Consider the following 22005-nt stretch of genomic DNA (forward strand, 5'->3'; position numbering starts at 1 on the left):
TACTTAGCATTTGCAACCCAGGGAGGGACAGAGGCTGCCTCATGTGCCAAGGGCTGTCCTAAATGTTTTTCATGCATTATCTCATTTATTCCTCATCCAACCCAATGAGTAGGCACTATTACTGCTCTCATTTCACAGAAGGGATCATATCTATCTGACCATCTTCATAACCATCCTGATATACATCATATTTAAGGAATTTTAAAAGAAAAAAAAATCCCAGAACTCTAAACATCTTCACACATGCAACCTAATTTTTCCATAGTTCCAATTATAATGAACTTAAACCCTAAACTCCCATTTATTTTATACACCATCATGTCATCATTAGTATACTGTTTCCCTTACCCCCTGAGTGAAAAGTATTTGGCGTGAAAATTACCTGACTGTCCTACATCAGGTCCCTGGGGGTCTGCATTAGATCTGTGTCAACCCAATGAACGCTTGCTGGGTACTTCAGTAAGCCAAGCACTGCACCAGTCCTGGGTAAGCACAGAGCCCCCACCACTAACATGTGTCTCCGCTTGAGGCAGCCTCTGTCCCTCCCTGGGTTGCAAAGCACAGTCCAGGTCCTAGAACCATGCGAATGATGGGGATACTAGATTCAAAGTTGCTTTTATGTTTGTTTCCCTCTGAAGCAGCCACAACACGCAGCATATGGGATGTAAACAAGACAAAGAAGCAGGAGGGTAGTCGGGGGGTTCCCCATAGCTCCACCATTTCTCACAGAGTACACCTAGTGTTTCCTGGTCCTGCCCGCTGGTATGGATTTGTGGTTCCCCAGGATGGACAAACACAGAACTGCTGGCCCATTGCCCTTGTACATCTAGGCTCATCAGCCACCAGAAAGATGGATGTGGCCAAACAAGGCAGTAATCCTACCACTCAACCCTGGAATCTCAAGGTCGTAGGCTGGCATGGTTCAATGGAGCTTTCTGCAATGTTGAAACTATTCTGTATCTTTGCTGTGCAAAATGGTAGCCACTAGGTTCAGGTGGCTCTTGATTACTTGATATGGAGATAGCGCACCTGAGAAAACAAATTTATAATTATATTTAATTTTAACTAAATTCACATTTTAACTGCCAATATGGCCACTGGCTACCATATTGGTCAGCACAATTCTCAGGTTTGAGATTCGAGGTGGGCCAGCGCTGGAACAGTCTCCCCTCACGTGTTCAGTTCTCTCATTCACACATCTAGGGCCTTTCTGTGGGCAGACCTGGGTTGTGTCCTTATGTTCTTACACAGCCCTGATTTTCACAGTCATTTGACTTTCTTTTGCTCCATGTGCCAGTAGCAGGAGTCAGGAGAGAAGAGCTGCATGAATCACACAGGCTTTTTCTTGCAAGAGACAGGAACTAACTCGGGCTGATTTTAGCAGAAAATAAACTCATTACAAGGATACTTAGAGGTGCACAGAATCATCAGGAGGGTATGGGAACCAGGTTCAGGGTCCTGCAGCCAGGACAGTGACTTCAGCCAAATGGGGAGTTCACAATCTCCACTACAGTGACATCAGTCACTGAGTGCCACCAGTCCAGGTGGGGGCCGGTGCTACCCTCAAAAGATCATCTTTCTGCAGCCCCTGCCAGGACCTATGTTGTCATCGTAACTCCGGGGCAAGTTGGTGCTGTCCGGGTCACCTGCCTACCTCCCAGTCGCAAAGGAGGCTGGCAGAGCAAGGAGCTGCCCTTTTCAGCTTCTATAATGGTAGGGAGGATCCATGTCAGCTCAGGAATTCCACAAAGCTAGGAAGGGGTTCTGATGCTCAGTAATGAAAAGAATGGATATCCATCATGACCGCTGCATTGTCCTTCTCCAAATCTCCAGGGAGGCCAGCAAGCCCTGCAGTTCCTCTGATTCAGTAAAGCCTGTCTGTCAATCTAGCCAGGCCAAGCAAAGACTGTGTAGCCAGATCTCCTCGAATGGGCCACCGTGCAGAATGTCTTACCCCGAAGGGCACTCAGATGTGATGCCATAGGTGGACAGTCAAGTATGTTTCCTAGCACAGCCCCATGAGCTGTACTACGTCCATTCCAAGGATGCTGCTGAGGACATTGCTGACAACCACTCAAAGGGTTGGGTGGGCCGCTATAAAGCTTAGGGTTGAAGCTGGGGCCCATCTGAAGCCTGAGTTGAAGACCCCAGAATGTGGATTCTATGCATAAACCTCATTCTTTATTATTTTTTAAGTTTTAAACCTTTTCCCCCATGCCCTGATTTTTCACCTACTTTAAAGTATGTGGTTTATTTTACATTTTAATCGTACATTTGCGAGGGTGTGTGCTTTGGTGAGTGCTTTGAAGTGTGTAAACCTGGTGATTCACAGACCTGTACCACTGGGGATAAAAATAGATGTTTATAAAAAAATTAAAAAATAATTGTACATTTGCAATCCACCGTAAGCTCCCTCTCGGAGCATGTCAAAATTAAAAATATTCAATAATATGAACTCACAACTATGCCAAGAGGTTGTTTCAATATGCACAAAGAAGCATGGGCGGGCTCTGTCTGGGGAGGTGGGGAGAGGAGGCAGTGGTGGGGAGAGCTCCTGAGAGGAGATGACCTTTGAAGGATAGAGAGGTAGACATTTATTCACAAAGAGGACAAGGCAAGAGAGAGCCTTCCAGGAACCATGAGCAAAACCAATATTTAATTTTGGTTTTCAGCTCCCCCCCCCCTAAAGAATTACTGCTGTGGTTTGGAGGTGAGTTTTTAACGCACAGGCTCCTGGGTGGTTTTTTTCTGACTCATGTTCTTGCCTTCCATGGATTTCCTCTTTCCAGGGGCACTCAGAGCAGAGTGGGAAAGGACTCTGAGGCCAAATTAAGAGGCTATCTGTTGGCCTTGGTCCGATCCCATCTGCCCTATTTGGCTGCCATCCTTTTGACAGGTGGGCCTGGCACGGCAGCTCAGGCCTTTTGGCTAATTGTGGGCAGCTCTGAAGAGGCCTGTTCACTCACTTCGGAAAGGAACACCCAAATAAATCCACCCTTTTTGGTAGATTTAGCAGCCAAAGTAGCTTTCTGGAGAGCAAATGGTGCCAGACCTATTTAATTTCCTTGTCTGATAGAATGAAAGAACACACAGATAAGGAAGCAGAAATAGATGCAATCTCCCAGGGCTGCAGAAGAGCTCTCAACTCTGCCCAATGTAACATTCTCATCAGCAGAGCAAGATGGCAGGGATGCAGTAGAGCACGACCCAGAGCAAGGTCAAGTGGAGCTTGATGCCCAACATGCCTGAGGCCCAGAGAGTCCGGGGTGAGCCCAAGCTCTGCAGAAAGACCAAAGTGGGATGTTTCAAAGTCTGCTGAGACTCCAGGTCTTCTTTCTTTGACAATTTGGTGGTCCCTGTGGGCTTCAAGCAGGGCATAGAGTAATCTCTCAAGGAGGGGTTGGCGTGACTGCGGGGTGGGGGGCATTGGTGGTAGGAAGTGCCTTCTGTGAGAAGGTACACCTGGGTTTTAAAGAGCCTGGCCTCGACTGTCTTGGGCATCAGGCAGACACACTGCAGTTTGGATGCCAGCTCTGATCCTTCCTGCTAGCTGGGTGATGCAGGAAAGTCATTTACCCTCTCTAGACGTTAGTTTTCTTGTCTGTCAAATGGACAGAATTCTTTTTTGTAAATACCTTTGTGTGCGCTAATAACTAGAGATTAAAATGAATGTAAAATGCATAGTGCCAAGCACTCAATAAATGTTATTTCCTTCCTCCCTAACCCCAGACTTCTCAGTGCTCCCTAAATGGCCTGTGTCTAGTAAACCAGCGCAATTTCCAGGAGTCAAGATACAACATTGTTGCCAAGGATCTTTAATGGAAATAAAGATCTCTCAGAGGCCCAGAACCCTTGAACCTCAGGCCAGGAGCCCTGTAATAAAACAGAACCAAACAAAAAGTAAAGCACATGGGTACATAATCACAAATGGATAGAGCCAATTGGACTTAACAGGATTTTTTGGTAGTTATTTCCTTAAATTTTATTTTTGTTCCACCTTTACTGAGATATAACTGACATAAAGCGTTGTACACATTTAAGATATACAAGCTGATAATTTGGTCTCTTTACATAATCATTGCAAAATAATTACAATAGGCTTTAGTTAACACTTCTATCACATTATATAATTATCATTTTTTGTGTGTGGTAAGAACATTTAAGATCTACTCTCTATCTACTCTCTCAGCAACTTTGATGTGTATAATACGGTATTGTTAACTATGAACCTGTGCTGTGTGTGCATTGGATCCCCTGAACTTATGCATCTTATTACTGAAAGTTAATGCCCCCCCCCTTTTAAAAGATTTCATTTATTTAACACAGAGAGAGATCACAAGTAGGCAGAGAGGCAGGCAGAGAGAGAGGGGGAAGCCAGCTCCTCCGCTGAGCAGAGACCCTAATGTGGGGCTTGATCCCAGGACCCTGGGATGATGAACTGGGCTGAAGGCAGAGGTTTAACCTACTGAGCCACCCAGGTGCCCCAAGTTAATGTCCTTTGACCAACACCTTTATCCCATGCCCTAGCCTGTGGCAACCATTCTACTCTTTGTTTGCGTGATTTGGCTTTTTCAGATTCTACATGTGTAAGATCATACAATATTTGTCTTTGTCTGACTTAGTTCACTTAGCATAATGCCTCAAGGTCCATCCATGCTGTTATAAATGGCGGGATTTCCTTCTTCCTCGTAGTTAAATGATATTCCATCACATATCTGTACCAGATCTTCTCAATTATTCATCTGTTGTAGACGTTAAGGTTGTTTCTGTACATATCTTGGTTATTGTGAATAAAGCTGCCACGAACGTGGGAGTGCGGATATTTCTTCAATATCCTGACTTCATTTCCTCTGGATACATATCCAGAAATGGGATTGCTGGATTATGTGGTAGTTCTCTTTTCAATTTTTTTATGAGCCTCCACATTGTGTTCCTTCCTTGTTGCATTGATTTACACTCCCACCAACAGTGCACAAGGATTTCCTTTTTCCACATCCTCATCAACACTTGCTATCTCTTATCTTTTGAGGTTAGACTTATTGTAACAGGTGTGAGGTGATAGCTCATTGTGGTTTTTATGGGTTTGATGTGGTGTGATTTGCATTTCCTTGATGAACCTCTTGGCTAGCTGTATGTCTTTTTTGGAAGAATGTCTATTTAGATCCTCTGCCATTTTTTTTTTTTATCACATTATTGTTGTTGTTGTTTTGTTATTGAGTTATACGAGTTTTTTAATATACTTGGGACATTAACCTCTTATCAGATATACGCCTTGCAAATATTTTCTCCAGTTTGGTAGGCTGCCTTTTCATTTTGTTAATGTTTTCCTTTGTTGTCCAGAAGCTCTTTGGTTTATGTAGTCCCACTTGTTTATTTTTGCTTTTGGTATCAAATCCAAAAAGTCATCACCAAGACCTATGTCAAGGAACCTTCTCCCTAAGTGTTCTTCTATAAATGTTCGTGGAATGTACAAGAACTGAGAGATTGTAGGTGTTCAGTGAGCCAGATGATACCACCTCTATGATAGTCTTTTTGAACCAGGAGGATGCAGGAACCCTTAATCTAGTCCCCTAGATCTATATCTATACCTAGATCTATCTAGATCTATATCTACATCTAGATATAGGAATATACAATGCAATGTGAAGGTTGAATGTCTTCTTTCCCAACACTAGCTAGTGTGATTCTAGAGAGCTCACTTCACCTCTCTGACACAGAGCAGACACTCAGTAAGGAATAACTTTCATTCCATAAAACCAGAATTAACCAGAAAAATGCCTACAAGGGAATGTTGACCAGGCACAATGCATGTGGAAAGACTGGAGGATCCTATGGTCCAGGTGTAGGACAAAGCATGATGTTGTTGAGAACAGTCAGGGTGTTGTTATTTACATCTCTGTTAAGTGTTAGAGACACTGGCTTCCCTTGTTTAATCATTACAACTTGCAAGCAGGAGAGGGGTTTCTTAAACTTTTTTGTGCCCGGGGGCACTGAACCCCTTTTCAGAATAAAGTTTTCAAATGCACACATAAAATAAATAAATAAATAAGTAGGTAGATAAAATTACAAAGAAAACCAATTAGTTTAAAACACAATCTTCATAAATATTTAAAACATTTATGATGGAGTAAGTGCCTCATTATTAAACATTAAATATTGAGATCCAGCAGCAAGTCTGAAGCTATAATTTTGAAGTAGATGAATACAAATGTATGTAGAGATATCTGCAACTGTAACGTGATATGCAAACTTCTGTGACTTCCACTATCAACAAAGTCATAATTTGTTGGGGACATTCATAATTAAACAGGATACTAAATTTCAGTTAAAGATTGTTGAGAATGAAAATTTTTTCATTCCCATCCTGTCCATACCCACCCCTCCTCGGATTCCATCCACAATCCCCTTGGCAGTCTGTTATTAAGGTAAATGTTTGTATCCCCAGTTTTCAGAAGAGGAAACCAGACCTCAGAGAAGTTAACTTTTCTAAGATCACAGAGTAAGTGAAAGAGGTAGGATTCAAACTTAGAAGCACTGCTCACTGAAAGAGGTAGGATTCAAACTTAGAAGCACTGCTCACCTCTAAAACTTGTTCTGTTTTCACTATAGTTGTGCTTCTCAATCTTTAATGAGCATCAGACTCACTTGGGAACCTCGTTAATTGCATAGTCCTAGGTCCCAACCCTAAGGATTCTGGTTCAGGTTCAGGTTGGCCTGAACCCTAAGGATTCTGGTTCAGGTGAGGGTCTGAGATTCTGCATTTCTCACTGGCTCCCAGTGATACTGCTGGTCCCAGGACTAACCACACTGCGCTTCCCAACAATGATATGGGGAGACTTCATTCAAAGTAATGAGTCCATTGGTCTTTGACTCTGGAAGACAAGGAGAGGGTAACTCTGGGCACCTTACACTAAAAGCCTTCATGGTCAGGACATGCGAGTACAGGCTTGCTCTCACTATCTCCTTCTGCTGCCTCTTCTCCCCCTTTATGTGCCATCTCCCCTCAAGCATTCTGTTGTGGCCCTGGTTCTTTCCCAAGATGCCCTCAAATTCCATTTTAAGCTGGTTTCACTTGGATTGAAAATTCTGCCAGGGGTGGGGGGACGGGGAAGGAGTGGCCCCAGGGTGATTAACTTCAGCTGGGCCCTGGGGACAGCTCTGCCCAGAGCTCCCAGGGAGAGCTGAGAGTCCCCCCAACATGGCCCTGTGGCCCTCAGTCCCTGAGGCTTGGTCCACTGTGCTCCTGCAGAGTCTGTGCAAACAGGCTCAGCCCTGTGCACCTGCTGGGTCACTCACACTGTACCCGGTCCTAGGATGCCCAACCGTGGCTGGACATGGACATACAGAGGGGTTTTGGAAAAACCCGTGGCCTGGATCCCGCCCCAGAAACTCTGAGAGTCTGGGGCACTGCCTGGACATTAAGAGTTGTAAAAGCTACACAGGTGATCTCAAGGAATAGTCAAAGTAGAGAGGCCCTGGCTTTGTGAAAGGAAATCAGTCATGTGCACAGTGAGGGACTATTGGCTATGCACTGGACAGTATGTCTGGTATTTGACTTACATCACTTTATTTCATCCTCACAGCAATTCTGTGAAGTGGTGACATAATTCCCATTTTTCAGAGAAGAAAACTGAGGGTTTATAGAATTAAGTAACTTCTTATTACGATGAGCACTGAATAATGTATGGAACTGTTGAATCACTATATATTGTACACCTGAAACTAATACAACACTGTCTGCTAACTATACGGGAATTAAAATTTTTTAAACAGATAAATAAATAAGAACCAGTTGATAAAACAAGAGTGATATAATGGTTACTGTATCTAGCAAAGCAATAATTTGTGCCCCATTTTTATTTTAAAAAGAAATAATTCCTTAAAAATAAATATAGACTCACATCTTAAAAAAAAAAAGGAGTAGTTAAGTAACTTGTCTAAAGCCACAAGTGTATGAGCCAGAATTTAAACCCTCATCAGTCCACCTCTGAAGCCTGAGTTCTTGGAAGCCTGCCGGTTCCCAATGGAGGGGACATGAAAGAGGTAACATTCTCTTTTGCCCCCAGGCCTGATGCTATCCCTTTTAACTCGCAGTGTTTATCCTCTTTGCTGTGATCAAATGCTTAGAAAATGCCATGGATCTGGAAATCCATCAGACAGCGCCTGAAGGAGGCCTGCAGATCTGCAAGTTCTTTTCCAGCTCCAACTCCGGCTTTGTAAGTCTATTCGTCACAAAAGGGCCTCCGTTCATTTTGCTGGATGCCTCCTCTGGCATCCTGAATGCAACATGACAAGTGACAAATGTCTTCAGAGGTAGGGAGGTCCTTGGACTGCGATCATGTTGGAATGAATGACCAGACTGAGGAGACTTAATAAAATCCCCAGCATCCACTCTAAGGCAGGAGTGAAGTTTTTAGGAACTTAGGCTAAAAAGCTTAAGGGCAAGGAGTTTTGTACGTGGCTGAGAACACTCCCTGGGAGGCAGCAGGAAAAGGGAAAGAGGATGGACTTTGAGGTTAGTCAACCTGGGAGCAGATCCAACTCCACGCCTTCCTAACTGGGATTCTGAGCAAGGTGCTTAAGCTCTTGAACCCCCCACTTTGTGGATGAAATGGGCATAAAAATACCTAGATAACTGGGTTGTTTTGGGGAGTAAAGACATCATGTGTATAAAGAATGTCTGGCACAAACATGAGGCATCCAATAATTGTCCGTTGCCATACCTTGCTTTGCTGTAAAGCTGGCCAAAGGACTGTTCTTTCTCTAGATTCTCTTGGATCAATTTTTCTTTTTTTTTACATTTTTAAAAATTTATATATATATATATATATATATATATATATATATATATGCATTTTTCTCTTTTAGATTTTTATTTATTTATTTGACAGAGAGAGATCAAAAGTAGGCGGAGAGGCAAGCGGAGAGAGAGGAGGAAGCAGGCTCCCTGCCGAGCAAAGAGCCCGATGCGGGGCTCTATCCCAGGAGCCTGAGATCATGACCTGAGCCGAAGGCAGAGGCTTAACTCACTGAGCCACCCAGGTGCCCTGGATCAATTTTTCAGCTGTTAAATAAATAAGAGAAAATATTCTTATTTAGTCACTAGCATTGATAAAAGTATTCATTCTAGTAAAAGTATTTTAATTTGAGATAATATTGTAAAATATTATAGCTTGATTTCCAATCTAGAGATCTGTGTATTTGTCCATAGGCATTTTCTGCAAGATAAATTCCCAAGATCTATATTAAGAGGCACAGGAAGGGGCCCCAGAAAAAAAGAAAATGGTTGATGTTAGGATATTGGCATTATTGGTATATGTTATTCATTGTTTTAAAAATCCTTTAATTGCTGTTATATTTGTGCAGTACTTGAGAGAGGAAAAAAAAGTAAAGCCAAATTGATAAGCAGTAAAAATGAACATTTGTGGAGAAGCTGTCATGTACAGGCACTGGTAAACAGGCACATCTTTGTCTATGAAATTATTAAACTCCTGAAATCACCCTCTGAGGCACATATTATTATACCCATTTTATGGGTCAGGAAGCCCAGAGAGGCTACAAAACTTCCACAAGACCACTCTAATCGAAGGTGGTTCAGACACTTGCACTTAGGTGTGTGTGACTTGGGAACAAGTGCTTCTTCAACAGACTGCTTGACTCTTAGAAAACTGCTAATTCAAGTGGCTCAAAGAAGGCTGCATCCTGCCCAGAGTCAGAGAGTTGATGAGTTGCAGAGCTAGGGGATTAGAACCCACGTGTCCAGTCCCCAAAGTTACAGGAACTCAGGTGTGTTGTCCCTTTGAGGAATAGTGCTATCTTTAAACTTATTGTTAAAAAAAGAAAACACAAGATACTCAAATAAGTCATTACTGGTTAATTTAGGTTAGACATGCAAGATTATGAGAAAAATGCCTTGATAATAACACAAGATTTGTTGTCCCCTCCCCTCTGAAAGCACTTGGGATGGGAAGTTTTCCAAGAGGCATCTGCACAAATAGTAGCATCAGGAAGAGAAAATCCAGGCACCCTCCTCCTCAGAAAGCAAATCAAATCGGTAACATGTGTAGGTGTGTCTACTTAATGGAGTGGGTGGAGAACAAGACCAAAGATGACTCTGTGTCAAGTGAAAAACATCTTCATATAGGGCTGAACATATGCAGATCCCATTAGAGCAATCCAAGTCACTTACAGATGTTACCTGGCAGCTTTGCACCTGGCTCTGTGAAAAATACTAATTGGCTTCAAGGTATAGTCGGACACCTGATTGGCTGGGTTGCAAAGGAAAATTTCAAATCCATCCGTGTGCTAACTTTGCCGCACAGAGCCTGCACTGAGCATTCTTGGCACAATGGAGTATGTGCTCGACACTGGCTAACTCATACACTGAGCTCCGGGTAGAAAACGGAAAAGAATGCAGTATTATCTCCCAGCCACTGACAAAATGGAGCAGAGATTCATACATGGAACCGGAATAAGAAATACTGACTTCAAAGTCTGTGCTATTAGGCTGTGGGTGAGGCATTTCGCCCATTTACAAGAGAAAGTTTCCTTCTTTCTTTCCTTCCGTCTTTCCTTCCTTCCTTCTTTTCTTTCTTGAAGATTTTATTTATTTATTTGACAGAGAGAGAGAGTTCAAGTAGGGGAGCAGCAGGCAGAGTGAGAGAGAGAAGCAGTTCTCCACTGAGCAGGGAACCCAACGCAGGGCTCAATCCCAGGACCCTGGGCTCATGACCAGAGCTGAAGGCAGATGCTTAACCCACTGCCCCTACAAGAAGAAGTATAAACATTCCAAGTCTGTACACATGCAGAATGGTTCTCAGATGAAAAAATCAGTGTTGCCGTTCCTTGCAAAGATTCCTTCAAGGTTCCTTGAACCTCTCTTGAAGGTGTCCAGAACATTCCGTGTGGTTCTCATTATTTCATTATTTTCCAATCCTTTCTCATTAGTCTCACTGTCTCACTCTATGGGCAGGTAGCTGGATGGTATTCCCGGGAGCAAACACGGTGAGGTGGGCTGGGGTGCTGGGCTGTGGGCCCAGAGCTCACGGATGGCAAAGCAGGAAACATGCCCCAGCGCCCTGACGCTGGGGAGTCTCCCAGCCTGATGAAGTTGTGGCTGGTGTTGAAGTGAAAAAGAGGCCAGCAGTAGAAGAGGACAAAGGCAGATGGGCTTATTAGGACAGAGGAAAACTCCGGCTGCCATATGGTGGACTTCTCACTCCCAGAGAGCAAACACACACCAGAATCTCGGCCTCAGGCTAGGCCGCCTTAGGAACAAGAAATGCTTGCTGTTGGGGTTTGGAAGGGGACACAAAACCTAAAGATAACACAGTCAGCTGCTATGAATTTCTCCACTGGGTCAGAACCTCAGAACCTTTGTTGTAACACCAACACTAAAAATCTTCAAACCTCTTTTGGTTGATCAAATTGTCCCCTACAGTCACATTATGCCATGGTAATTCCACCACAGGCCACGAAGGAGGCTCTGAACACAGACTGCCTGGCTTCCAGCTGATGTCCACTTACTACGCGTGTAGGACTCCTATACATTTCTTTCAGGCTGGTGACAGATTGGTCAGCCAAGTTCTTTTTCTGTCCCCAGGAGTAACTTTCAGCCTGGCTTTGGGGAAAAAATGCACGAGGACAAAAAGGCCCTTGGACCTCCTGACACCAGATACTCTACTTGGAGTCCTGAGGGCTGAAGCTGCTGTTGAACCCGCTGTCACCAAGCCATCCTAACTGCCCGTTAGGCATTCTTGCTGTTAAAAAATTCAATCCGAAAAGGAAGAAGATAACACATTAAGATAATTTATTTGTCTTTGTATTTCTACAGAGAATGTGTGTACTTCGCATATATCTTGAGCAAAAACTTCAAGTTAATAATCTCATCAGCTGCGTCGTTTTCAGGTTTGATTTTCCTCTTTGTTACATTTCTTAAAATTTAACAGCCTACACATCCATATGTATGCTTCCAGTTTTTCATATCATGGTAATATGTACTCAATTATGTCTGTACAGAAAATTGATGTTCCATACATAAATCCTATCAACAGAGTCAAATAGAACACGTTCCCTGTAGGACTCAGTATATTGTTCTTAATTCACCAGACTGCTGTGGAAAACATATTCCTCTCTGACAAAACAAAACTCAAGCTCGTATTTTATGGTAGACACACCCTTCATGTTATGTTATCCCAATACTGTCAGTCCTCTTTCCCCTTCCTGTCTGCAAACACATCACAGGACAGTGTCTCATGACAACACGAGACTCTCCCAGGCCAGGTGACTGTGGCGTGCACTGTCCAACTGGCCTTGGGAGAGAATTACGAAGTGACCACTTGACGCCGCGTGGCGTCTGTGTGGGACTGGACAGATGATGAAGGGCGAGAGAGGAGAAACACAGGGCATGCCTATCTGTACTCCCCTCAGCGAGAAGTTGGCGACAGAACAGTAGCCTATCCGTCATTTACACTAAGTATGGAATCCAGACATTTGTGCAGACATATTCAGTAATACCCAGGGTAACGGTTTCGTTGCATCAGCATTTCGAATACCAATGCCTCTGTTTAGAGATTTTTAAGCAGCAGCAGGCCAAAAGCTGCTAGGGATACACCTGAGGCAAGAAAGAAAGAAACCAAGGAAATAGGTACTTTCTTTGGTCTCTGTTACAAGATAAATACACAAATCAATTTTAAAGTATCATTGGGCTCATTTCTATTTTTTCCCCTTGCTTATTTTGGTATGAAGGGTAAAAACTCAAGTTTCACCAAGGGCTTCTAAGAAAATCCATGTGTCTACAGTTCCAGTTTCTGATAGTAGCCCTTAGAAGTGAACCAATCAATACTGTGTCCTGAGAGGCAGCTGGGCCCAGCATCTCCTGAAACAGAGGTATAAAAGAAATAAAAGCAGTGCCTGCAAGAGCGATCATAATGTAAACGAAGTTACATAACACATACGATTAGTGTATTTTCTTCAAGAGTTGTATGACAGAAAAAATTTAGTGTAAATTCAATTTTACCAAGTCAGATTTAATTTTAACCGTGTTGGAAAATGAGACAGAAGTATCTTAGTTTACCCTTTACAATTTTAAAGCAAAACAAACACAGTAGTATAAATGTATATATGTAAGTATGTATATAATTTTTTCATATTGGGCTAAAAAAAATGTTTGCAAGGGGAAAAAAGCCCAAATGAGTATATAGTGTAAGAGTGTAAAAGAGTAGAATACTTAAGTAAAAGACTGAATACTTAAGTATCCAGAAGCTGAGGAACAAAGCATACCATCAGATCTGAGTGGGGCTGATTAGGGAGGGCTGCATTTCTGTACATGCTGCTCTCTCTGCCACGCTGTGCTACAACAGCCCAGGACAGCCTAAGAGATGCAGATGATGCAGATATTGTCTGACTTCCCACCACCACAGGACAAACATTATTAGATAATTTCGTCCCACTCCAGAGGCATAGAAGCCGAGATGTAAATACTTCCAACATGAATTCTTGATGGTCCACATTTACAGGAGGAAAGAGCAAAGGGCCTGGGAATCTAAGAGAAGATAGATGGAAAGACCAGGCTGTGGCTTTGGAATGAACTTATTCATGAATATAGGGGTATCTGACATTCAAAGAACTCACAAATCCATTATCAATATTAGAGTTATTCAGAGTTATAAATCTCTGGAAGTTAGAAACCTTTTCACCATTTGAGTAGAGCAGCTGAGAACACAGAAAATTAAGTGGTAAACTTAAGACACATTCTTAGATTGGCAACTTAAGAACTATGGGTTCTACTAGACAAGCCTTTAGCTGTGTAAAATGTAATTCTGGAATTTGGCATAAAAGCATGGCATGAGCAAATAAGCCAGTCTACAATTGGGAATATTGCAAAGTTTTCAAGAAATCTACTGTGCTCTGTCAATTCTCTTTCAAATGCTGTGAGTGGTCTCTTCTTGGTTCGGTTGTCTCTCTTGTTAACCTTAATTTTTTCACTACCCCGTTCCTTTCAATAAGTTCAGCCTTCTTATTCTCATCTTTATTATATTGAGCAATTTCTTAATTTCTCTCCCAATGCCTGCTGCTTCAGTTTCACAAACTGTCTTCTGAACTTTGCTCTAGATGTTTTCCTAGGAAGCTTTGGCCCATGAAAGTTTCACATAAAATCTCTTCTAAGTTTCATCGATTCCCCCTCAAGTCAGAGAAACCCAGCTGCTACTCTACCAAGTGAACTTTGTTCACAAGTGCAGCTGGATGGGCATCACAAGTTTCCAGGGCAGAAATCAAGACAGTAGGCAGTCCTCATTCATAGTGCCAAACGACATGACCCTTCCATAAACATTTTGCAACCTATCACCCGACATTCAGGGTTATCGATGAATGAGTACAGGGCCATGCGAGCCCCTTCATTTTGCAATGACTCCCACATGTCTAGAAGCAGTGCAATATAATGGGAAGGTAGAGTATGTGCTTCAGAATCAAGCCAAACTGATTTGGATCCTAGTCCCACTGCTTATTAATTACATAATTTTGATAAAGTTCCTAAACTCCTCTGACCTTACCTTTCTTTATCTGTAAAATGGGGATATAAATAGTACCTATTTCTTAGGGGTACTGTGAAAATTAAAAAAGAGATAATGTAGGGAGGACGCTTGGCACAAGGTGTTCAACAACTATTAGCTAGTATTAATAAAATCTCTTGGACTTATGATAACGAGCTGATTCTAATTTCTTAGTCTTTAGCACTACAGCTTAGATGTCAATATTGAACTAGTATTTTCAATGTGATTTTCATCTTGTCAAAACTGAATTAAATTTCCCACTGTTGATTTAACTTTCCAGGGGCTTCTTGCCCCTCTAAGTTGAGGTACTTATGTGAAATTTATAGCTAACATCTAGCCTGTGTGATCGTATTCTGCCCACGTGAAATAAAATTCTCTCTTGATGTTGGAGATTGCATATCTCCATCTATATTATAGTCTGTTCAGACTTAAAATGTTGACCAGGGCTGCTAGGCACTCCTGAATTGAGCAGAGGGGGAAAGGGTTATTATGGCAGGAAGAGAGATGAATAGTACTTAATGAACTTGCATTTCAATTGAGCAGGGTTTTTAATAAAAAAAAAAAAAAAAGCTTTTTATAAATTCTTTTGCTCAGCAACAATAAAAAAAGGAAAAGAGCACTCAACTGGGAACAATAGCTACTCAGCTCATAAAAATCATTAGAAGGAACATTTTCTTTGTCTACCATGCCCAGCAATTTCACTGGTGGGCAATGATCCAGATCAGTTAGATTCTACCTAAAAAAAAATGAGTCCAGAGAGCTTCTCAACTTTTCCAGCTAATAAATTAAAATTCTAATTTTCTAATGTGTCCTACTCTACCATAAATAAAATTCGGCCCATAATTCATGGAATGCTTTTGACAAGTAGATGATACTGATGTAGTGTTAATGGGATATGCTCTTTGGGTTGCCCTTCTGATAGGAGGGAGGCACACTGCGGACAGTCCCTCACTGCCATCAAATCCCCGTTGGAGCCAGAGGCCTTTAAGGAGGTGGGCGAGGAGCTGCGTGCCTGTGGAGGGTATGGTTCCCAATGTGCCAAATAAGCTGGCCTACCTAGATATTTAACTTTGCACTGCAGCCTCTACAGCTCATCTTCAGTGAATTGAGTCAGAGAAACTTCAGTATTTTTGATTCATCTTCCCCCCCAAATGTCAGTAAACTACCTTAAGCTAATTGCCAAACGTGTTGAAGATATATCACTAAAGGCTCTTTTTTGTATTCAAGATTCTCCATGACAACCAAAGGATTTCTGTCCTTGGATAAAATATGTTATGTCTAATGACCATGCTGGGTAATCACAAGTGTACCCAGTAATAAAATTCAGAATTTCTTAATTCAGTAGTATCAGGGAAAAAAAAGTAAGAATCTGTTTTTTTACTTATCTTGAGCATATTACGCATTTTAAGAACATACTTATTTTATATCTGTACTGCCTGACATAGTATTTAATATTAACCAAATCACTGAAATGCATTTCAAACCAAATAAAGGGAATGGTCTGAAGACTAAATAAAACTATGTCTTCTGCAATCACCATAGCTTTTTCCTTACTGAACAACTCTCCACCTTTGACTTTATGCTGGAGATCAGCGCCATCAACTATGGTCTAAATGGCATCCTGTGCTCCCTTTAATTAACTGTCCATTTGACTTACACTTTCTCTGGATCTGGGAAGTAACTGTTTTATTTTTAAAAGGTCTTTTCTGCTTTCTCAGATTGCATCTAAGTTGTAAGAATAAACAGAAACTGCAATATCAACAAAGAACTTAATTAAGAAGAATATGCAATAACAGCAAATATTTAAAAGTCATCTTTACTGAGGATAGGTAACCAAATAAGCTTTTTACAGATACTAAGGAGTTGAGTGAGGGTGGGTAGCTTTAAAAAACCCAATTGCACAAGTATAACGCCATTTACAGAATGCTACTGAATTAATATCTACCTAGAGTTGTACTTGTGTCATCTGAAACTACTCTAGTTTACTTGAATTCTATTCTTCTGACAAAATTTTTAAAGCAATGCCTTAACTGATTTGAGTAAGCAGGGGAAAAAATCTAAACCCTGCCCTGCTACATGTTAAAAATGGCTATTGGTTCTTTCACGATCCCCTGTACCCTCTGCCTTTGAGTCTAGGCAGGCTCAGTGCTTATGGGAACCACTACCAGAGCCAGCTTGAGTTTGCAGCTTCTACTTCCTGTCTCTTCACCTTCTCTCATTACACAGCCGCTGTAGTGTGCTGATGCTTCTCTCCACAGCCCTGGGGAGAATCCTATGTGGAGAGCAACTGAGGCTCCTCCTGGCTGATGGCCCTGGTCAACCTCCCAGCCAAAGCCGATACTCACTTGCCAGCAACCTGAAGAGGCTCTTCCACAGTATTTAAAATGTAATTTTAAGATAGTTGAAATATAGTGGTTCAGTTTACCTGGGATGACCCAGGATTTATAAAGGAGTAGTGGAAAATGATGCAGCTGGGACTAAGTCACCTGGGTGGCTCAGTCATTACGTGTCTGCCTTCGGCTCAGGTCCTGATCCCAGAGTCCTGGGATCAAGCCCCACATTGGGCTCTGTGCTTGGCAGGAAGCCTGCTTCTCCCTTGCCCACTCCCCCTGCTTGTGTTTCCTCTTTTGCTGTGTCTCTCTCTGTCAAATCAATAACTAAAATGTTTTTAAGAAAAAAAGGAAAGAAAAGAAAATGATGTTGTTACTCTGTATCTGAGTCTGTTTTCTCAACTTTGGGACAGTAAAGTGATGATGACTGTGGGCTATTGGAGATAATAATTTCATGCAGTGTAAATTAAAGGGCTGGTCCTTCAAGATTATGTGTCTGTCCATTGTTTCTGAGAAACCCTGTACTCTAATCACACTAATAAGTCCTATTTCTGCTAATTGTGAGTGATCTCAGGAGAAACAACACTGACTCACTAATCATATGATTTATCTCTAAAGCCCAGCTTTCATGCCACTTATTCTATGAAGCTCCTCCTTTATGCTCTCAGTTTAAAATATTCTTTTCTTCTTTGCACTTTGTTAGCATATCACCTGTACTTCTCTAATAGTGTGATTTACCTTTTCTCTAAATGTAACTTCTTTGGGGTCATGATCCATGGTTGGTTCACAACTATAACTCTCAGAGGACCCACTACAGAGCCTTACACATTATAGGTGGTCAATAAATATCTGCAGAACGAATAACTGAATAAATACACAGTACTGGAAGGCTGTAATTAAAGACAAATTCCTCAGACTTCTCCTACCACTTTTTCAACTTTTCCTCACTGGGCTCATTTTGCAAATCTTTAATCATTTTAGTAGCTCTCCAAGTTCCCATGCTTCAGTTATAGGGTCTCAAAGAGAGCACAGATCTTTAACAAGTCCTAACCACTATTTTACAAAACACCATTTAGTAAATTTGATTGAGTTTTCAATCTTTTTCTCATGGGATGGCAGTCAGTATTTGATCTCAAACCCTTACATAGGCAGAGTAGTAAAGTCCTCTAAGGAAACAAGGGATATTGTGAATATTAGTATCAGCAGTAAGAAAATTTCTACTTATTGCTCATAATTCCCACATTACTGATGATGATAACTGGGTGAGGGTGGGGAGCCAAGAGAACTTAGGACTAAAGCAAAAAAACTTCAAATGTATGACTATCACAGAGAAAGGAAGGGAAAAAAAGAAATAAGATCAATCATTGAATTTTAAGGTGTTCCTTTAAAAGATAATAAAAAGATAGGGGCATCTGGGTGACTCAATAAGTTAAACGTCTGCCTTCAGCTCATGTCACGATTTCAGGGTCCTGGGATCACGCCCCACATCAGGCTCCCTGCTCAGCTCTCCCTCTCCCACTGCTGTTCCCCCTGCTTGTGCTCTCTCTCTCAAATAAATAAAATCCTTAAAAAGAAAGATAATAGGGCGCCTGGGTGGCTCAGTGGGTTAAGCCACTGCCTTCAGCTCAGGTCATGATCTCAGGGTCCTGGGATCGAGTCCCGCATCGGGCTCTCTGCACAGCAGGGAGCCTGCTTCCTCCTCTCTCTGCCTGTCTCTCTGCCTACTTGTGATCTCTCTCTCTGTCAAATAAATAAATAATTAAATCTTAAAAAAAAAAAAAAGAAAGAAAGATAATAAAGATAGATTATTAATCTTTTATTATTATATACCTTAATAGTGGAATAAATGATTGTGGTCAGTACATGTATGAAAATTATGAACACCGTGGTTTAGATTAATTTGGACTTTTTTTATATTCTCTCTTCTTTTCCTTCAGAATGATTCTTAAGTATCGATCAATGTTTGGTGGTTGCTTCTAATAAGTCTTTTGCTTCATTTATTTTGGTTGCTAAGTAAGGAGATCCACCTGAAAGGACAAAGAAAAAACAAATGGATTAAAACATACTTCATTATTGATATTTTCTAAAGTCTCAAATAAAGAAAAACACTCTTAATTAGAATTCTCTGATACTTTCCCACATATTCATCTTCTTGACAAAATTATTTTATAAGCTAAGTAGAAATCACAATAGCATAAATTAAATTTGTTTAGCAAAGCACTACAGATACCCAACAATCAAAGATAACCTCTGAAAAAAATAATGAAAGAAAGCTATGATCAGGAATAATTTGAAAAACACTCAAATATTTCACTGGTCAGACGTTGCCATTCAAATACTTGATCAGAGGTTAAGTGGATGGTTAGGTATAATGGTCTCACTCAAAAACTTTTTTTCTATAAAGGGAAGAATATTCAACTATGAAGGAAGGTATCTTTCTGAAGGAGGTAAAGCAATTCAAGGGAACTTTCAGAGTCATATCAAGCCTTACATTTCCACACACACAAACAAAATATTAGAAAATGCAACTTATGTACTATCCAGTTCTAAAAATCATACTTATTCATACAGGTGAATGAACTAATAAATGAAAATAATAAAAATAACATTAAAGGAAATGCTCCCTATTCTCTAAAATGATCCTAATTAGAATACAGTCTTAGATTCACTGTGCCCTAAAATAAAATTACATCAGTTCTTTTTTTAGAATTCTTTGCAATGAATTCTTTCTAATGCAAACAGCAAGATGGAAGGAAACTGAGCTGAATTTTAAATTCAGAATCATCATGAATCACAAACAGAATCTGACATACAAAAATACTAGCCCCAAAAAGTCACATTAAAGCTATTTAAGCATTATATGCCTTCTAACTTCTAGTCCTGAATATTTTCACTGCTTAATGCTTGAGCTAACAATCATATTACGGTTCACCAGTCTCTTTGTGTTTGTTTTTATTTTTTCATTCTCCCCCTGAGTACAAACCATCTATGGCTTGTGAAAACCTCAGAAAACCTCAGTAGCTTACAACAAACCAAAACATATCTAGATAGCACTGGTGTATAAACTGTCCAGACCATAACCAAGCCTTTTATTAGTATCATAACACCAACTTATACAGGAAGAAGAAAGCAGGGAAAACAGATCAACAAACACAGTGCTGTTGTAGAAAGGGCAACGCTAGAGGAAGCTATATATAGCTTTTTGCCCTTGAGGATCCTACTGACATTTCCATATCAAGATCTCAATTGCTATGAACAGTTATGGGATATATTATGGAGTGTCCTTGACTATATAACAAGAATTCCAAATGAAGTTGATGAAAGTTTCCTTATGCACTTGGTTATGAAATAAATTGATTTCATGATTATCTTTGAAAATAATCTTGAATTAGGTAGTGTCAATCTTGGTAAGATGTTTGAATGTTTAGAGTTTCCAAGGTGATGCCAGGCATTTTGTATGTCTTCAACAAATATTAAAATATTAATTGAACTCAAATATAACCTGTAATTGATTGATATGCACTCTGGATATTTAAATCATAGACCATAATATGCTCATTTAGCAGCTAGAAAAAAACAGAGACACTTAAATTAAAAGATGCATTAAAGGGGCGCCTGGGTGGCTCAGTGGGTTAAAGCCTCTGCCTTTGGCTCAGGTCATGATCTCAGGGTCCTGGGATCAAGCCCCACATCGGGATCTCTGCTCAGCAGGGAGCCTGCTTCCTCCTCTCTCTCGCTCTGCCTGCCTCTCTGCCTACTTGTGATCTGTGTCAAATAAATAAAATCTTTTAAAAAAAAAGTTGCATTAAACACTACATTTACTGATGGCAGAGTTACAGAAAAAGAACTGACAATTTAGAATATGGTTGGATTACCACTCACCGTCTGTAAGTCAGAGGCACACTGCACTTCCAATTTATGTGCATGGTAGGAACTTTGGTCAGCTCTCATTTTACCCTCATTCTGTCTTCCTAAAACTTGGAAAACTACAACTCCTATATTCTTTACAAGTAGTGTGTGATTCTAATTCGGATCTCTCAGTGAAGGGCAATCTTGCAAGATCTGGAAGGCTCAAGCGATAGCAAGGCTTTCTTGATGGTCCTTTTTGTTCTTGTTGCTATCAGTGAGATCATGGTATGGCAGTGGCAGCAACCGTGCTTCTTGTGCAGCGCTAGTGGCAGTCCACAACGTAGCAGTTTCCCTGACAGAGCAGCTCTAGCATTATTTTGGGAGTCATTTTTGTAGGCCAAGTCTAGAATTTACACCTTCAAACCTTCCAACAATCTGTAAACACTAACGCATTGTATTTAACGCTCTCCTGTTTAGAACATCCAGTTTCTGGCACTGAATCTTGACTGATATAATGATATATAGCCTATATTTAATGGACACAATCTACTTTTGGATCTTTCAATCCTGCTCAGATTTCTTGGGAAAGTCATCTGAATTCCATTTAGTCAGAACACTCACCCTCACACCTGATCTCTATACCACTGTACCTTCACTAAATACTGCCAGAGCTCTTCTGCCTTTGGCTACCACGAACTATTGTTTTAGACCAACCATCCCACTGACACCAACTATAAGAGCTGAAAAAACATATTAGTAGGAAAGCACTGGAGTTCTACCAAGTCAGCCAGGTCTTGAAGGTCAAGATCTTAGAGATAAGGAAAATGCATTGTAATGAGCGCAACATTTTGCACTATTTATATCCTTCACAGAAATCAGACACAAAATAAGAATAAATTAAAATAGAACAAAATAGAACATACTATACAATTCTGCTTATATGAAATGTTAGAAAAGACATCTCTAGGGGTGCCTAGGTGGCTCAGTCAGTTAAGCATCTGACTCTTGATTTCAGCTCGGGTCATGATCTCAGGAATGTGAGATTAAGACCCACATCGGCCTCTGTACTAGGTTCTGTCTCTCCCTCTCCTTCTGGGCCTCCTTCCCCATTAAAAAAAACAAAAAACAAAAAAACAAAAACAGGAAAAAAAACCCAAATCTATCTAATCAAACCCATAGCTGCAGAACGTAGAATGGTGATTGCCTGAGTTAAGGTTAGGGACTGGCATTGAATTTTAAAATGTTCTGTATTAATTGTGTTAGTGGTTACTTGG

General features: G+C 41.0%; 1 protein-coding gene across 2 annotated transcripts in view; it reads right to left on the minus strand.

Annotated features, from left to right (window-relative positions):
• Positions 1-9859: 9859 nt before the first annotated feature.
• Positions 9860-22005, minus strand: part of DNAJC15 (DnaJ heat shock protein family (Hsp40) member C15) — an 87678-nt gene continuing 75532 nt past the window's right edge. The window contains exons 6-7 of one of the 2 annotated variants that reach the window (XM_082701341.1): positions 18713-18909; positions 9860-12877 (exon numbers count right to left, since the gene is read on the minus strand). In XM_082701341.1, coding sequence (XP_082557467.1) covers positions 18839-18909 — 71 coding nt within the window. In that variant the 3' untranslated portion in view covers positions 9860-12877; positions 18713-18838. Of the gene's footprint in view, positions 12878-18683; positions 18910-22005 lie in introns of those variants that run through there. The other variant, XM_082701340.1, reaches the window with a different exon arrangement.

This window comes from Mustela nivalis (assembly GCF_964662115.1).
Source record: "Mustela nivalis genome assembly, chromosome: 15".
In the NCBI taxonomy this organism is placed as follows: Eukaryota; Metazoa; Chordata; class Mammalia; order Carnivora; family Mustelidae; genus Mustela; species Mustela nivalis.